This window comes from Monoraphidium neglectum (assembly GCF_000611645.1).
Source record: "Monoraphidium neglectum strain SAG 48.87 unplaced genomic scaffold scaffold00184, whole genome shotgun sequence".
In the NCBI taxonomy this organism is placed as follows: domain Eukaryota; kingdom Viridiplantae; phylum Chlorophyta; class Chlorophyceae; order Sphaeropleales; family Selenastraceae; genus Monoraphidium; species Monoraphidium neglectum.
In genome coordinates this window covers 19612-37502 of record NW_014013444.1, presented here as the reverse complement: position 1 = coordinate 37502, position 17891 = coordinate 19612, and the positions used below count along the sequence as shown (strand labels likewise).

Below are 17891 nucleotides of genomic sequence, written 5' to 3'. Positions count from 1 at the left end.
CGCGCCGGCCGCGCGCGCGGCGCTGTCAATCCAACTGGAGCCCATCCCTGCCTGCCGCCCGTCCCCGCCACCCGCCCTCGGCCCGGCCGCGCCGGCCGCCGCGGCCGCGTTCGCGGGCGAGAGCTGCGCCGCCCTGCGGAGCCCGTTGGTGACGGGCGTCGGCGAGCCGCTCAGCTATGCGCTGCCCGCTCATCTTCTGCGGTCTGCCAGCAGGCAGGGGCGCGACCTGGCTGAGGCTTTCATAGACAAGCGCTACCACTGCCGGGGCCCAGAGGACGCACTGGTGGGTCTTATCGGGTCGTGGCTCTCCGGCAGCTGCCATTGTTATAGGGGCTCTCCGAACTCGCGCGGCGGGCCCGGCGGCATCAGGAAAACAGACAGCTGCCTCGTGATCAGCTTTCAATTCAGGGCGTCTCGCCGGCGCGGCGAACCGTCGACGAGCGGAAGCGCAACGATCCGCAACGCGCACCGCTCCGCCCGGTTTGCGCCCTCGCCCTCGCCGCTCGAGCCAGCAGCTTCCCCAGCCCCTGCGCCACTCCCTTCAAACAACACTCTCATGCAGGGCGCCAGCGGCATCGTCATCGCAGGCCCCGTCCCCTTTGACGGCCACATCCTCGTGTTTGGGCCCGTCTCCTCCGTTGAGGGCCTCTTCTCCATGCTCGCGCCCCTGAGGAGGTGCGCCCCGCGCGCGGCCCCGCCTCCTTGCGCACCTTCTGCGGCCTGCTGCCACCAAGCTCTGGCATTTTTGCATCATATTCATCACTCTTGATGAAACAGAAAATCATGTTCTGCTTGGCTTACCTCGCACGCAGCATCCTCCACCACGCTCTCACACACACATACACACACGCGCGCGCGTGCACGCATGCATGTGCATGCACACGCACACACACAAACACACATTCAGGCACACACTCAACACACATCCAAACACGCCAACCATCCTCCCGCGACCGCAGCAAGCGCCTGGCACGGTGGCGGCCGATCGTCATCCTAGACACCACCCTGCCTGAGCCTGGCACCGGTTGGGACGACATCTCACGGCTCAAGGACGTCTGGTTCTGCCAGGCAAGTGTGTTTGTGACTACTGTAATTTATACTGGTCAAAGCAAATTGTTGGCGCAGCAGGCTGTCCTAAATCAAACTTCCTTTGTTGGGGGCCTTGCGTGTGTTGGTTGGTTGTCAGATAAGCACCTGGGAGGGTGCTGACCTGACAGCCAACATACACATGCAGTATTTCCCAGGTGAAGATTATTCTGCTGAACCCTGACAGTCCAATGCAGGCATGCCATGCAGGCAGGGAGCTGCGTAGGGCCACCTGGGAGCCCCTAAACGCCCCTTCCCATCCCACAGGCGACGCACACGCAAATTGCTTGCGCGCACTCCTCCCCCTCCCCGCCCCCCAGGGCAGCGCCCACAGCGCCGCGGACCTCCTGCGGGCCAACGCCGAGCGCGCGGCGCGCGGCATCCTTTTGCCCAAGTTTGATCTGGTGCAGGATGAGGATGCTGCTCTGGAGGCCGCAGCGATGTCTGGTGGGTTGGCCGCAGCGGTGATGCGGGCTGCGGAAGATGGACGCGTTGCGGTATACTGCAAGCTCCTGCGAACCCAGCAAGGGGGGGGGGGTTGCGTGCGTGCAGCGGCTAATTCAGGGAAGACAGGAGACCACACGTCTACCGTGCGGCAAAAGTGAACGCCCTGGTACAAAGCAAAACAGGCCATACCCTCAGGTTGTACGGGGCCCATCCTTGCGCTGTTGCTCCAGTCACGTATGATGGCGTATGGCGCAGTGTGACATCGCGTGACGTCACACCCATGTTGCTGCCCCCCCTTCACAGACGGAGAAACCATTGAGACCTGGCAGCAGCTCAAGACCATCAACCCGCACATAGAGGTGCGCCACCGCCGCCGCCCTCCACGCATCGCTCGGCCCCGATCGGCCGCAGGCTACTCACCCCTGCCCCCTTGCCCCCGCGCGCACATGTCGCGAGCGCCCTCATGCGCGTTGCCGCCGGCGGCTGCGGCTCGGTCGGTGTTGGGGGCCGTCTGGACGGGGCCTTTTTGGCTGCGATGCACTGCCAGCGGCCGGTACCAAACGGTTGACTTGAGCAGGCGGGACCTGCCGTTGGCTGGCCCTGCATCGGCCCCATTGTGCACCAGCAAAGCCAGCTCGGGCGCAGCCCCCGGGCGTCCAGCAGGAGCGCACGGCACGCCGGCGACGCACCCCGCGCCGCCTCACCGCGCCCTTTCACACTGAATGCCAAACCTGAACAGTATTCAGCCAGGCAGCCGTCCAACATGTCGAACTGCCTCGACGCATCACCCACATCAACCCCACCCCAACCCCACTGCAACCCCTCTGCAACTGACATCCTCCCAACCCCCTTGCCCGACCCCCCTAGCTTCATACAGAGATGGTCATGGCGGCAGACATGGCTTACCTCTACCCGGCCACGCCCATTCCAGGGGTGCGGCTCATGCAGGTGCGGATTAAGTAGAGCCACCTGCATCAACACCACCCGCACGCTCACCAAGCGAGGGGGCGAAACACGCCCCGCCCCTGCGCTTCAAAGTAGCTGGCTCCCCAGCACGGCGATGCCATCTGTATCATGCGCGCACAGTCTTGATGTGTGGGCCGCGAAGGTCCGGGCCCGCCGGCCAGGCCGGGGTACCCCCCACCCCTTGTCGGGCCAGGTGGTTGCACTCGCACGTGCTTGTGTGCACACACCTTCATGCATTGCATCCTTTCGCCTCTCATGCGCAGGTCGGGCTGTCCCCGGCCTATATGGCCGGGTCTGTCTTCGTGGCCTACTGCTTGGACAGCCTCGCCATCCAGGTAAGGCCGCGACCACCTCGCGCAGCTTCCGAGCAGCTTCCACACATAGGCTCCGCCCACAGCGCGCGCGTCGTCGCACCGCCGGCACCCATGAACGCCGTCCTGAGTGCTGTTTGCGTGTACTGGCGTAAGCATGGCTCAGCCCCCAACCTCTGCAACATTGTGTCAGAACTTTCGTTTTTTGCGTGTTTGACTTGTGGCGCCCGCCCACCCCTCATTATTCGCCAGGCATACACCAACCACGGCGCCCACAAGATTGTGCTGAAACTCATGCACCAGTGGCACAGCGGCGACCCCCGCCTGCTCTCCCGCAGCATGGGCCGCGCCGCTGGGTGGCGCGCGACTTCCCTGCTCGTCCGCGGCAGCGGCGGCGGCGCGGCACGGGGGCAGGACTCGGATCCTGAGTCGCCGCGCTCCGCCACCGATGGCGGCGACGAGCCGCCGGCGCCCCTGCCGCGCGACGGACGGCAGGAGAAAGACCAGTCGCCGCTGCCGCCACCGCCGCCAAGGCCGCCGCCCGCCGCGCCCCGCGAGCCGCGCGGCGGCGCGCCCCCGAAGGGTGCGGCGCGCGAAAAGCGTGGGGCACAGCAGCAGGCAGAGGTGCTGCACGCGCCGACCGTGGTGTTGGTCCACATCGAGGCGCCTTGGACAGAGGGGTGGAGCTATGGGGCCTATTGGCACGACCTGCTGCACCACCAGAGCATGCTGGCACTGGGGCTGTACCGCCCAGTGCGGCAGCAGGGCGTTCAGTTTGACTGCGTCACGACGCACCCGTGCCCGGTGGGTGCGATGTGACGGCGAAGTTTCCTTTGCGCTCGCTTGCGTTCCCATCGTCTCCTGGGTGCATGCATCGCGCGCGCGCGCGCGCGTGTGTGTGTGTGTGTGTGTGTGTGTGTGTGTGTGTGTGTGTGTGTGTGTCCCGTGAAAAGTGCGACGCGATCAGCAGTGGCAAGCCGTCAGGTCAATGTTACCGCAAAGAGCGACGACAGAGGTGGCTGGCAGCTAGCGCTGCGGCGGCGTGCCGCCTGCCCTGGCTACCTCTTCTCCAGCCCTCCCGCTTCCTGTTGTTCCGGCACACCTCCGATCTAGCACGCCTGCACACCTCATCGCACCCCAAGACCCGACCGCCTCTCGCTCGCCCATCCAACCCCGTGGACCCCAGGACACCCCCCTGCGCCCCGGCGACCGCGCCTTCGTCATCGCAAACCTGGACTTTGCCGCCGCCGCCGGCAACGGCGGCAGCGTGTGGCCGGCGGGGTCATTGGGCTTTGATCATGACTTGTCAGCCGAGGAGTTTGCAGAGTTCGAGGCGGCGGCGGCGGCGCTGTTGCGGCGCCACGGCGGGCCCGTCGGCGGCGGCGGCGGCGGGGACGGGTTCGGCGCGGGCGCTGCAGGCGCGTGGCAAGGGCCTGCGGCGGCGGCGGCGGCGACTGGGGCATCGGGGGGCGGCGACCGCGGCCGCGGCGACGAGCTTGCTAGCGGATCGGACAGCGACGCTGCTCGGCTCTGGGCCGGCGTTGGTTGGGACCCGCTAGGATCGGAGGGGCACGCCAGCACCTTGCAAGGCGACATCAGCGACCTCCCCGCCGGTGGGGCCGGCGCGAGAATTGAGGTGGCCGGCGGCGCCGGCCGGGAGCGGCCTCGGGGGAGTGGCCACGGAAGCGTCCGGTTTTCAGACGCCGGCGCCGGCAGCGGCATCGGCGGCGCCGGCGGGGGCGGGCGCGGCACGCGCCCCTCTGAATCAGGGAGCGGCGCCAGGAGCGAGCCTCGGAGCAGCGCCGCAGCTGGCAGCGGCGACAGCGCCCTCGGCGGCGCGCTCAGCGCGCAGAACGGCCGGCCCAGGGGCGGCGTTCTGGACGTGGCCGGGCGCGTCTAGCTGCGAGCGCCGCAGCCGCGAGGCCGGGAGCCCGTTTGAATGGCGGGCGGGGCCTGTGGTTGGGCAGGCGGCAGCAAATCGGCGGCGAGGCCGCAGGTTGGGCCCAGCTTGCACGGCACAGGCCGGCTGGGGTCCATCGCGGCCGCTGTCACGGCTATGATGCTCGTGGCAGGACATTTACGGCAGGCTCTCAGGTGGCGCCAGGATCCGCGCCCTTGCAAGGGCGGTCACTGCGTTGCGCCGGGCGGTCTCGTGGTGTGTTGCCGGCGTTGCAATGGTTTGATGTCAGGTGGGGCCGGCTGCAGCCTCGCCGTGTGTGCGTGTGAGATGTCGCATTTTTATCGACGGTACGCGCGCTGTGCGCGTCCATGGCTGCTGCGCCAAACCTGCTCGCCAACGCTGCGTCATCAGTGCCTATTATTGCTTTGATTGCAGGCACGACCCTCGCCTCTCAACAGCCCAAGATGTCTATGAATGCCTCAGTCGGTTGATTTTTCCTTTGTTTGCTGCTTCATGTATACCTCCTACATACCATACACCCTCGCCACAGCCATATGCATGCTTTCCTCTCTACCGCTGTTTCCCCCTGACTTTGCGCCCGTGCTTGCGCACGAGCGCGCACGCATTTTGATCGTCAACGGCACTTACTGCGACGGCAGCGCATCCGCGTGCACCAGCGGTGCCCCTTCCCACTCAGAACAGTCCCAATTGCTCCCTTCCTCTGAACAACAATTTCGCCGCCCGCCTTCAACGCACCGGTCAGCCCCGCGCCCACGGCGGTTACGGAAGCGAGCCAACCACCTGGGCCGAAAACATTACGTTGGTGCTTGTTGCTCTATTGAGACCTCACAAGTGGGGGTTCGCTTTTCCAGTGCCCGCCTGCTTTGTGCACAATCACTCCTGTTGGGTGCCGCTACGAACCGAAGTTGTGTTGAAGCTTCGAATGACTGAGCTGGTAACGACCGCAGAATGGGCCGGGGCAATCTACCGCCAAAACAGGTGAGGGTAGGAGGCTCAGCTGCCAGCAGGCGCAGCGCGCAGCGGTTCGAAGGCGGACAATACACCAGCTGTAGGCACACACGCCAGCGGACACGCGTCAGGCCTGTGGATGGCTGCAAACGTGGGGATGGCGCGCCGTTTGGAGCAGGTTGAAATGACCAGGTGTGAGAGGGGCAATCCTCGTGAACACCACTGGCGTTGGTGGTGCCGGCAGCATCCTGGGCGCCTGGAACAGAGCTTTGCTGTGTTCCCAGGCGTCCAGACTGGGCTTCCGTCACGGAAGCCAGCACGGTGCTAGCGTCGCTTCAGAGATGTGAGCCGGAAATGAGCTTGGCAAACAGCAAGCTTGCCCTACGGTGCCCCACGCACGGCAGCCAAGATGTCTTATGGATTGCGCAGCTACATAAGCTCAGCGTTCTGGGACTGAGAGCTTGCTGCTGGTGGTGGCGACCGCGGCGCCCCCCGCGAGCGGGCGGCACCAGCGCCGCCAAGGAGGCGGTCGCCAAGGAAATTGACAACTTCCGGGCAACAGCCTTGCTTGCACCTATACGCTGTCCAACGCCTCGACTTCTAAAGTTTATTTGGCGCAGTGTGTCACTGCGTGGGTACTTCTTTCCTCGCACCAACCGACCATCCTCGTCAGTTGGGGTCGCCGAAAGGCAGGACTGTGCTGTCCAAGGTTCACCCACGCTGAAGCCCGGGATTCACCCAATCTACGTCTGTTAGGTTTGCAGGGTCTTGTGCGCGGTGCTTGGGCGTGACAAGAAGTACGAGGTCGAGCACGCAGCCATGCGACGATCTCAGGCGTATTCATGCGCCCATCAGCGGCCCTGCTGGTCTTTTTAATCGCAGCATGGACCGTCAACATCGCCGCGTCCCCCGCAGCGGCCGCCGGCGCGACCCCTGCGGGCGCCGCACCGGGCCCTGGGGCGCCCCGCCGCAGCCGCACGTTGCTGCAGTCCACCTGGCCGCGGGCGGTGACGGACGACCCCTCGTCTGCCGACGACGGCTCAAGCGACGCCTCATACTACGATGACCCGACCTCGTCCGGCGCACGTGGCGCGCCAACAAGCGCGTCATCCGCTTCAGATCCCACCTCGTCTCTCCGCCAGCCATCCTCTCCAAGCCCCTCTCCTGTGTCCTCCTTTTCCCCTGCCTCGCGCGGCGCCGACTCCTCAAGCACCGACGACTCTTTGTCGGATAAGACACTCGGCCCTTCTGATCCCTCGTCAGACGCCCGCCCCTCCGCCGCCGGCAGCGACAACGGGTCCGAGGATTCGTCGCCCGCCCCCGACTCCCCCGCTTGGGCGGCAGCCGCCTCGCAGCCGCCGGCCGCAACCCGCGCGGCCGACTCGCTGCCGCCCTTCTCCGGTGACATCAGCACGGCGTCGCAGCGCTCCCCCCCGTCCTTTCGAGGGGCAGCGCCGGCGGCGCCGACGCGCCGCGCGCCGCCGCTCACCTCCGGCGACGACGGCGGCGGCGGCGGCAGCAGCGGCAGCGGCCCCGATAGCGACCCAGACCCTTCCTCGTCGACTGACAACAATCCTGCCCCAGAGGCGGACGAGTCAGCCCCCGAAAACTGGAAGCTCATCACCGGCCAGGGCAGCGGCCAGTGGTGCTCGGTCAACCCCATGACAGACCCCTACCCTGCGTACTGCGCACCTGGGCTGGTGGGCCGCGGCCGGACAACGGCCCAGCGACTTGGTGACTCTGCTTGCCAATCGCAGGCTACTAGTTCCTGCTCAACACCCATTCCTATGGCCTCCCATGCCCCCAGGCTCCGCTTTCTGTACCCTGAGGCACCACTGGTGGCAATGGCATTTTGACCTGCCCTGCCCCTCCCACTCAAAATGCCCCCTGCCCTTTGCTTGCATTCACACCCACACAACCAGGTCTGCTACCCCACCACCTACCTGGCCCCCGACGTCTCGGGACCGGCAGCGGACGCAGACCAGACGCAGGAGCGAATCGGCGTGTGCGTGGCGCCCGTGCCGGGGCTGTGGATGCCCTCGCGCCTGCCGCAGCAGTGGCCAGTGCCGGTCGCCTACTTCCCGCTTTCCGAGGTGCGCGGCAGCCTGCGTTCTGCCTGGCCTGGTTGCATGTGATTCTCATCGTCACAGCTGCGTCGGCCTACAGCCACCAGGGTCTCAAGCTTTCAGCGAACGGCGGCGGCAGGGTTAAGAGTCTCCATGCAGCGTGTGCATCAAACACGTCCCCTCTCACGTTTAGCCAGCCCGTGCGGCCCTCGCTGCAGTGCCTCCACCCTCGGTGCTTTGAATCTTAGCAGCAGAGAGCAACTATGTAAAACGCGCGATCTTCCCCCGCTGCTGCTCCGATGACATCACCTAGGGAGCCGTCGCAGAGTACCCACTGCCCTTCTCTGGTGTTGCCACCCACCGCGCGTCCGCGGTCCCCGACGGCCGCTTCGGCTCCGCCCTCAGCTGCAACGCCTCCCTCCAGAGCTTCGTCGCGATAAAGCCCGCCATTGACTACGCCAAGGACGGATCCTTCGCCATCAACGTCTGGATCAAGCCGTCCTCCCAGCTGCTCGTGGCCATGACGCGCGACGGGGCCGCCGCCGCGGCCGCGACCCTCGCATATGTGCTCTCCCATGCGCCCGCCGGCGGCGCCGGCGGCGCGCCGACGGCGAACAGCCTTGCCCTCATGCTGCCCCGCCCCGGCCACACGCGGTTCGGCGTCGCGCGCGGCGTGCTGCGGGACGGGAACGACGCGGGCGACGGCGGCGGCGCAGATGATGGCGCGTGGGTCGACAGCGACGGGCGGGTTGGGCTGTCTGTTAGCGACGAGCCGACGGGTGCAAGCGCGAGCGAGACAATGCCTGGCGGGCCGCGGGGGACTGTGCCAGGAGCGCTGGACCTATATGATGGGGAATGGTGAGGCGACAGGCAGGGCATTGATAAGGGTACCGAAGCTGCACAGGGCTGGTCAAATGCTGGTCCACAACCATCAGGCATGCTTTTCTTGACATGCAGCCGAGTGGGCTCTAATACAGACAAACGGGATCCTCTGATAATTCCAGGGGTGCTGGTAAAAGAGATATTGCAACGTGTATATCCAGTCTCCCGCCGCTTAACCTGGCCGTGCTACTCTGCAATTAACGCCAATTGCGCCGCTTTGCCCCACAACTCGACAGGCACATGCTGACTCTTAGCACGATACCTGCCGCGCTCTCGGGCCGGCGGCCGCAGCGCGGCTTCAGGCTGTTCGTGGATGGCCGCCTGCGCGCGGAGCTCAGCGGCAGCGCCAGCGGCGACGACGACGGCACCACCAACGGCAGCGACGGCGGCGCCGCTGCAGGCAGCGACGCCCAGGCCGGCGGCGCAGACTCCCCCTCTGCCGACGGCGCCGGTGCCGACGCCAACGGCAGCAGCGGCGGCCGCAGCGGCGGCGCTGGCGCCGGAGGCCGCGGCGCCGGCGGCCGCAACGGCGGTGGGCGGCGGCTCACACAGCAGGGCGGGGCCGGCGAGCAGGGCGACAACGGCACCGCCATCGCAAACGACAACAGCACCGTCTCCGCGGCCGGCGGCCCGGGGGACACGCCTCGCCGCCCAGGCAGGCCGCGGCCGGTGCCTGTGACTGGGGGGGATCCGATGGACCTGTCAAGCGGCCACCTCGTGCTGTGCGGGCGCTCCGACCGCGACCCTCAGCGGTTCTACTCGGGGCTGATCTCAAACCTGGCACTATTCGATGAGGTGACTCGACTGACGTCACATGCTCATCACGTGTTGTATTGGGGTCGGCCGATGCGGCAGGCTGTTTCCACGGCTTGAAGCAGAGAGGCGGCTTGCCTTGGGCGGAGGCAGCGCGGTGGTGCACACGCTTGTGCCCAGCATTGCATCTTCCCGCAGTTTGGGCACTTGCCAATCAAACCGCCTTGCTGGGACCTGCCACATGCACCAGTGATTGCTGCCTACTGCCCCGCTCCTCTCAGGCCCTCCTCTCCACCCCACTGCACAACCCCCTGTGCGCGCGCACTCAGACTGCTTGCCCTTCCTCCGCAACCTCCCGCTGCAGCCCCTAACCGGAAACCAGGTGGCGGCGCTGTACGCGGACTACATGCGGCAGGCGGTGATGTACCCCGCCGGCATCGCAGGCGCGCTCGCCCGGCCCGTTCCGCGCTGCGGCCCAGCGGACGCGCTAGTTTTGCACCAACCGCACCGGGCATGTCCGCGGGACAATTGCACCCTTCGCGCCCGTTTGCTTTGCAGAGCTCGCTGCCTTGTTCTAAAAGTGTGAGATCAAGAAGGGCCCCCAGCCGGTAAATGCATTGACCACACATGACCGCCACCCCGCAAATCAAGCCAATTCCAGATCCGGACATGGCGGCGTCCGCCGTCATCCCCTCCTCCTCACCCTGCAGCCTTGAAGCTGCAGATCCGCACAGTCACGGGGCTGCCCTGCCTGCTGCCCGTCTCATACGCTGGGGCCATCACCTACGACTGCATCTCCCTGGGTGGCCCGCCCAGCTGCCCGACGGCGCGGGTGCGTTGGGTTTTGCTCCAGCTTGGTGTGCGCAGGCGCGCGTGTTTGTAGGCTGCCTGCGGTTCATCCGACCCACCAACGCCTCAGCGGCCTCTAGCCCCTACTGTGCAGGCTTTCAGAAGAGATCGTTGGCTCCACAGGAGTCAGTCCAGCCTATCCAGCCCTCCTCACTCCCAACACACGCAGCAGCCGCCTCGCTATGAGACATGCATGCCCCCTGACGTTCCGCTGCCCCGACCCTCGCAACCCCAGAGCGGTGGCGTTTGGGCGGAGTGCGCCGCACCCGGCGGCGCCGCCGCCGGCGGGGGCGGTTCTGCGGACGCGACGGCCTCGGATGGCTCCGGCGCAGCCTCGGGCTACCCCTCGCCGTCCGCCGGCGGCCGAGGATCCTCGGCATCGTCTGCTGCGGCGGGGTACCCTTCAGGGCTCGCCTGGTCGGCTGCCGAGGGCGCGGTGCCCGCCGGCCTTGCCTCGTCAGCAGTTGCCGGCGGCGGCGGCGCGGGGGACGAGCCGCCGCTGCAGCGGCTCACGCTGTCCGGCCAGATCTGCTACTCCGACTGCTTGATGCTGCGGGGCCGCGAGGTCTGCAGCGCCGTCGCCGGCGCCGACGCGGCAGGCGCCGGCGGCGGGGCGGTCCCCGGGTCCGCCGTCATCATCCCTGGGACGATACAGGAGTGCGCGCCCGCGGTGCAGGTGCCGCCGGCGCTCACTCAGTGCGGCGCGGCCGCCGCCGCCGCTACGGCGGCGTATCGGCGATGCGTGGTGATGAATGGGGTTGAGCTCTGCCTGCTCGGCGCCCGCGTCGGCGGCCAGGCGGCAGCGGGCGCGAGCGCCGTCGCCGGCGGCGCGGCGGACGGCTCGCCGCTCTTGTGGGTCCGCTGCCCCGTCGCGGGCGGCAAGCGCCTCGCGACGCCGGCGGACGATGAGGGGCCGTCCTCGATGTCATCCTCCTCTGATGGATCCAGTGGTGGCGGCCGCGGGGAAAGTGACGGCGGCGGCGGCGGGTCTGACTCGTCGTGCGACTTCCCGTTCTCCTCCGGCGGCCTCGCCCGCAGCGACTGCGTCGAGGCCCCCGGCGACTCCCCCGGCGGCGACGCGCGCTGCGCCGCGAGCATCTCCCTCCAAGACGGCGATGGGGACCCGACCACGAGCCTGCTGCGCCTCGTCCGCGCGGGCCCGCCGTCGCTGGTCTGCTCGGATCCCTTTGACCCCGACGCCGCCGGCGGCAACGCCCGCGCGCGCGCGCTCGCCGGCCCCGGCGCGGCGTCGTATTCGCCGCCGTCGGGCCCGTCCGCGTACATGAGCGGCGTCGCGCGGCCGCCCAGCCGCGCGGCGCGGCGGTACGGCCTGGATAGGAGCCCCTGCCTGCCGCTGGCGGCCTCGCCCAGGACGGGCGCCGCCGTCGGCGTTGTTAGCGCCTCCGCGGCGGACGGCGGCTCCGGGGCTGACGCGGGTGCGGGCGGGTATGTGGCTGACGGCGGGCTGGAGCGGTGCGTCCTGGATCCTGAGTCTGCAGACTTTGAGTGCACCGTCGAGGTGAGCCGTCATCGGATTGCTGTCATGCCTGCGTGCATGCACAGCCTTCGGACACACACGCCCCCGCAAATCACGCGGTGGCGCCACTGTAGGCAGCCACAGAGCCCAAACGCATGAAATTGTATGCACCCAGCTGCAGCCGGTCCCTCAGCCTTGGATGGCTTGGCCTGAAGAACACCTGTCTTTGGCCCCACTTACCGCCCTCGCTGCATGCAAAACCTCGTGCCTCAAACAACGCACAGGTTGGCCGGCAGCCCCAGAAGTGCGCGCCCCTGAGCCGCCAGACACTGACGGGGGCGCAGTGCATGTTCCCTGCATTCCACGACGGTGCCAGGTCAGCGCCAGCCTGGAGCCTCGGAAGCTGCTCTGCCCGCCGCTGCTTGTCACTGCTTGTCACCCACGTTTTTCTTTTTTTGGCCCATGCGTGGCTTTGTTGTGTCCGGGGCTGACAAGCGGCTGCATCAGTGTGGCAAGCCTGTCTTGCACCCCGCAGTCGGGTGCGCCTGCAACTGCCATCAACAGAGGCACCCACGCGCTTGTGTCGGCAAGCTGCCCCCTGCATCCTCCCAGCAAGCACCACCACACCTAACAACCAACTGAATTAAACAACCTCTGCAAAACCTCCACGCCTACCCTAACGCCGTTTGCAGCCGCGACGACTGCGTGTGGCTGCTGGGCCTTGATGCCTGCCGCACAGAGTCTGGGGTGTGGGAGCCGTGCGCCGATGATCATCTGACTACCTGGCAGGTGCTTCCGCGAGACGGCGCGCTTGCAAAGAGGTGAGCAAGCACACACTGCGGCTGCCCTTGCTGCGCACGCACCCGCGTCGTAACGCCGGCGTGCTGCATGCGTGAACTTCACACGCACATCCCGACCGTCAGCTGCAGTTAGTCGATGGGCAGCACACGCGCCGGAGCGACCCACCACAGTTTCCTTTTGAACACCCTTTGCTGCGCCGCCTTGCTGGTGAACCTGGAGTGAGCACAACAGGTCTTGTTTTCCGCAGACCCCCCCCCCGCTTGATACCGCAAGACAAACTAAACACAACGTTCGACCCAAACCTTGCAGGTACACCGTCAACGCAGAGCCCTGTGTGCGCCCCTTCACCTTCCAAGATACCACCTACTGGGGATGCCTGCCCGTCAACACGACCACAACCCTGACGATCGCCGCTTTTCCGGCAGACCAGGGATCAGGAGGCGGCGCCCAGCCGGCGCCCCTGCTCACCGCCACCGCCTCCGCGCTCGGCGCGGCGCCGTCCGCGCTCTTCGCGGCCGGCGGCGGCGGCGCGGCCGCGGCGCCGCCGCTGGCGCTGGCCGCGGCAGCCGGCGGGGCCGGCGTGTGTCTGACGGGCGCCGGGGAGTTTGGGTTCTGCGCGCCGCTGCTGCAGCCGCTGCCAGAGGATCCCTCAGAGGATGGAGAAGGCGGCACCCCAAGCAACCGCACCATCAGGTGTGACAAGGCGGTCCCACATCCATCGCACCCATCCTCCCGCACAGGGAGGCGGCTGCCTGTGCAAAGGGGCGCGGTGGGAACAGCGGGCAGCTGACTGTGATGGAAACTATCGCGGCCATGCAACGCCCATCACATCGTTCCCCAGGCCTTTGCGCCGCTTCCCACGCTTAGCCCAATCATGCAACAGGCCGAGGAGCCATTTCTGCTTCAATGCGGGGAAGCAGCCACGAGATCCTCGCTCGCGCCTAACAAGCTTCCGTGTGCTGCAAATGCAACCCGGCGCGCAGGCGCACCCTCGGTGGCACCCCTTGCAACTTGCCATTCGCCGTCGGCGGCGCCCTCTTCTGGGACTGCACCACCCTGCCAACCTCAGATAACGCGACTGCACAGTACTGCAGGATTGCAGACGGCAGCTTTGCCCAGTGCGCTGACGGCGGCCCCGCGGACGGCTCGCCGCTCGTGACGGCCGGCGGCGCCGGCGGCCGCAACGCGTCTCTGCCAGATGATGTGGCGGCCCAGCTGTTGGCCAGCGGCCTAATCGGGGCCCTCGGGGGCGGCAACCTGTCGGCAGCCCTGAAGGCGGCCCAGCAGACGCAGCAGGCACCGGGCGGCGGGCCCTCCAGGGCGGTGGCGCTCGGCGTGGGCATCGCCCTCGGCCTCGGGGGCGGCCTGCTCATAGCGGCCGCGGCCGCGGCCGTCGCGCTCAGGCGCGGGGCGCTATACCGGCTACGCTCCCGGCGCTTCCAGGACGCCACGCTCGACTCGGAGCCTCACGGCGGCGGCGGCGGCGGCGGCAGTGGCGCAGCTCAAGGCGGCAGTGCAGGCGGGGGCACTGCCGCCGCGCCCCGCTGGCGCGTCGCACGGGCAATGAAAGGCGTCGTGCTCGGGTGGGGCGCTCGGGACGGTCTCATGGCGCGGGGCGGCGCGGGATCCACGTCTCAAGTCGACGGCATCAAGAAATCCAAGCTGCTCTCAAGCGGGGGCATCGAGCTGCGCAGCGGGTCGTCGGCCGCCGCGTCGGAGGCGCTCGCCGCGGCGTCGGCCGCGATGGGGCTGCCTGCCGCGGCGGCGCCCGGCGGCGATGGCAAGCGTACCAACGACGACGCGGGCTCAGCAAGGGGGCCGGCGGCCGGCGGCGCGCAGGCGGCGGCGGGCCCGCCGCCTGCTGGGGGCACGGGGGGCAGGCGCGAGCAGAAGGCCAAGCTTCTTGGCTCGGATGTGCCCCGCTCCGATGAGTTGGTGTAGATTTTTGCATTTTCAGGTCAGGTCCGTCTTTGTATCGTTGTTGCAGCATCGGCGGCGCATACCCCAGCCCGCCGGCAGATCTGTGTACACTACCCCCAAGGTTAGCATCTGCTTGTAGGACTAGGAGTGTAGTAATTCTCCTGCTGGGGTCTTGCTTTGACAATGTCTGCTTGCTGCTCCCTCGTTGCCGCTGCCTGTCATCGCCCGCACGTCGCTACCCTAATTGAAGCATACCTCAGCTTCCAGACAGTGGGATTTGATTTGCATTTCGTTGTTTTGAATTGGTCATGGATTTGTGTGTTGTGGGGGCGGCCAAACTGCCTGAGTGCGCCAGCTGCACCAGGTTGGAAGTCAAGGAGCCGGCACCCCAGGTACTGAGGTGCCTTGAAATGCGAGTTGCTTGCCTCTCTGTTGCCGATGTGTGCTTCTTGAATTGCAACCTTCCCATGTTTTCCAGTGAGCCTGGTGCCAGCAGTACGAGTGGATTACTAAATGAGGGGCGGCTGCGCTTGACGTGGACCAACATGGGTGCATGCAGGTCCTTGGTACTTTGGCCAATCCAATCGGGAGACACAGGGCTGGAAACCGCTTGCAGTGCTGCCGCTGCAAGAAGTCAGGCTGTCGCGGGCAGAGTAGAGGAGAGTAGAGTAGACCGGGCGCTGCGCACCCAGTTTGTTTCAAGGACGGGCGCGGGGGCCAGGGCAACTGCCCGTTTCCCCGCTGCCCCACCGGTGTGGGTCCCCCACTGGGCTTTCAGGGACCCTCAGGTGACGCCCTTAGGCTGCCCCTTGCAGTGTCGTCGCGCACACACTTTTCGTCCATAACTTTGAGCGGACAGAGGTGGGACCTGCGCGGCTGTTTGCGACCCAGCATGGGGTCTGGTTCCCGTCGCTGCCTCGTCCTGGCCACCGCGTGTGTCGCTGGCCGTCGCCGCTGTCGCGGGCAAACCAGCAGTCCGGCACCAGCAGCACCCATCCATCTAGCAAGTTCCACTCGTGCCGTGCGGGCAGCTCATGCCTGAGTGCACGAGCAGCGCAGACTATCATGCCCCAGCTTCGCACATACCGGCACACGCTTTGCAGTCGAGCCCTGGTGCAGTACGTATTAGTAAGCACTCTCAGATCACTTTTATAACTTGGCCTTATCCACATACATATTTGCGAGATTCATCGGCAAATTGAATGGTGCGCATGCGTAAAGGCACCTTTAATACGCATCTGATCGCCCTGAAAATGACGTATGAGTTCTTGACCAAGACTCGCCTTTCGGCATCCATCATATATATGATGTGATTACCGGTTGCCGGGCAGTCTAGATGAATTGACATGGCTGCGGAGCCCAGCAGGACAGCACTGATGGAGCCAGCGAGCGCGCCTGGGGGCAGCGCACCCCTCGATGAGGCGACGCCTGCGGCGACCACCGCCCGGGTGCAGGCACAGCTTCGGGCCCTGGCAATTGCGCAGGTGCGGCTTCCTCATCAGGATGCGAACACCAACATAATCTTGAACCAATGAGATCCTGAATGGAGAGACGGCCCTGTAAGCCACACAATCATGATACCTGCTTGCTGCCACGCCGGGTCCCGGTCCCCAAGCCTCTTGTCAGCACTAACTCCTTCCCTGAGTACGCCCGTTCTCGGTCCCGCCTGTCGTGCGCTCGCTATCTGAACCTCACAACAGGGCCTGCTGCAGGAGGGTGGCTTGTTTGCTGAGTATGTGGGCGGCCACGGCTCCAACACCCCAACCCAACAGACCTCCGGCCAGGTCACCCTCAGCCGCATGCTCATAGTCGGCACGTCCACCGCCGGCGGTTTTCCCAGCAGCAGCACGCATCAGCAGCAGCAGCCGCAGCACGAGGAATGGGACCATACTGCGAGCAGCCACTTGCTGACCGTGCACAGGGTCAGCCGCCCGGCGGCGGCGGCGCTGCTGCAGTCGCTGCCGCCGGGCGCATTCAGAGGGGCGAGCTCGTTCGGCGGCGGCGACGTCGGCGGCGGCGGCGGCGGCGGCAGAGGGGACGAGGGCGGAGCGGCCGGAAGCGCGGGTGCGGCAGCCGCAGAGGATGCAGGGTGGAAGGGTGCGCTCGCGATGCTGGCAGACGCCAGCCAAGACGGCGCAGGCGTCTGGCCGGGCAGGCAGAGGACACGGGCGTCAGCCAGCGAGAGGGTCATCGACAACCCGGACAGCGCCAACTCGAGCGCCGACGGCGCGGCGGCGCAGATGCTTCTGAACCAGCCGTTGACCGCCACCCAGCCGGCAGTCCTTGGGCAGGGGACTGCTGGCGCGACCGCGCCCGCGCAAGGTCCCTTCCCGCGCCCGCCTGACAAGCTGCGCGCCGTCACGCCCGTGGTCGTGTTCGCCCCTGACGCCGCGCCTGGCTTTGCCGGCGGCGGCTGCCGCCACAACGACCACCACCACGACACGTTTGGGTTCGTGGGCACGATACGCGCGTCGCTGTTTGGCGGCGAGGAGGTGGAGCCGGGGGCGCTGACAGAGGACGAGCTTGAAGGCCTCGACGCACAGCTGGCGGCCGCGCAGGTGCGGGGGAACACGGGTGTGAGTCCGCTTTGCTCGCGGGCCGCGCGGCTGTGAATGAGGACGGCGGCAGGGCGATGGTCAGCGCTGGGCTTGCATTCCTCTGGGTGGTCCGGGGCAGGAATCGGCGACGACTGGCTTCACGCCAGTCTGCAGGTGTGTGCGCATCGTTTGTTTGCCACACACGAGTCTCAATCAGAGGTTTTGCCCACGCACCGCTCCAGGAACTGCTGCGGAGAGCGGGGCTCGACCCCAGTGCGCATCCTGAACGGGCTGCGGCGAGCGCTGCTGCCGCGGCGCAGCCGGGCAGGAGCGCGTGGGCGGAGGGCCGCCAGGAGAAGGCGGGCGGCGACGCCGCAGCGTTGGGAGGGGCGCCCGCGTCTGTGCTGAGTGGTTGGCGCCCTCCCAGGCCGTCGCCGCTGGGCGGCGGCGCTGGGGCGGGTCCGGAGGTGCAGGCGGCTCCCAAGGTGCGCATCCAGCTGCACACTTGCACTGTGATTTTGACAATCTTCGCGCAAACGTGACTGCATCTGTGATCTATACACACGCTTGATTGCCCCTTTTTGAGGCAGTAGATATCTCTCTGTTGTCTCGAATGCAATTTTATGACCTTGGCTCTGATGGACCAGTGGGTATGCACCTGTCCCCCGCAGGCCCCGGGCACCGTGCTACTGCGCCGTGCGGCCGCCCTGCTCGACCGCGACGACGGCGACGCGGGGCGGCGCGAGTGGACGCGGGCGGCGGCGCGCCGCGGCCACTGGTGCGGCGATTCTCGTTTTTAGGGGCGCTGGTGGTGTTGGCCTATGTGGCGTGCCTGGGGTACTACCTTTGGGTGCGCATTGCTCTGAGCCTGGACCTGGGAGACCAAGCCTGGTGGGTGCGATGTGTGTGTGTGTGTGTGTGTGTGTG

At 66.9% G+C, this 17891-nt stretch overlaps 3 protein-coding genes across 3 annotated transcripts in view; all 3 read left to right on the top strand.

The window, feature by feature from the left end:
* Nucleotides 1-556: 556 nt before the first annotated feature.
* On the top strand, nt 557-4710 carry MNEG_1770 (hypothetical protein; the record flags this gene model as incomplete). Its single annotated transcript, XM_014049757.1, has 8 exons — nt 557-675; nt 960-1053; nt 1407-1533; nt 1837-1892; nt 2401-2481; nt 2763-2834; nt 3063-3614; nt 3997-4710. The coding sequence occupies 8 exons, from the start codon at nt 557-559 to the stop codon at nt 4708-4710; spliced, it is 1815 nt and encodes a 604-aa protein (XP_013905211.1).
* Nucleotides 4711-6521: 1811 nt separating this feature from the next.
* Nucleotides 6522-14448, top strand: MNEG_1769 (hypothetical protein; the record flags this gene model as incomplete). Its single annotated transcript, XM_014049756.1, has 11 exons — nt 6522-7379; nt 7602-7772; nt 8059-8471; nt 8864-9422; nt 9745-9895; nt 10091-10212; nt 10465-11748; nt 11991-12082; nt 12399-12527; nt 12817-13200; nt 13491-14448. The coding sequence occupies 11 exons, from the start codon at nt 6522-6524 to the stop codon at nt 14446-14448; spliced, it is 5121 nt and encodes a 1706-aa protein (XP_013905210.1).
* Nucleotides 14449-16535: 2087 nt separating this feature from the next.
* MNEG_1768 (hypothetical protein) overlaps nt 16536-17891 on the top strand; it is a gene marked incomplete at both ends in the record, with an annotated part of 10270 nt that continues 8914 nt past the window's right edge. The window contains 3 exons of the mRNA XM_014049755.1: nt 16536-16985; nt 17207-17449; nt 17636-17742. Coding sequence (XP_013905209.1) covers nt 16536-16985; nt 17207-17449; nt 17636-17742 — 800 coding nt within the window. The remainder of the gene's footprint in view (nt 16986-17206; nt 17450-17635; nt 17743-17891) is intronic.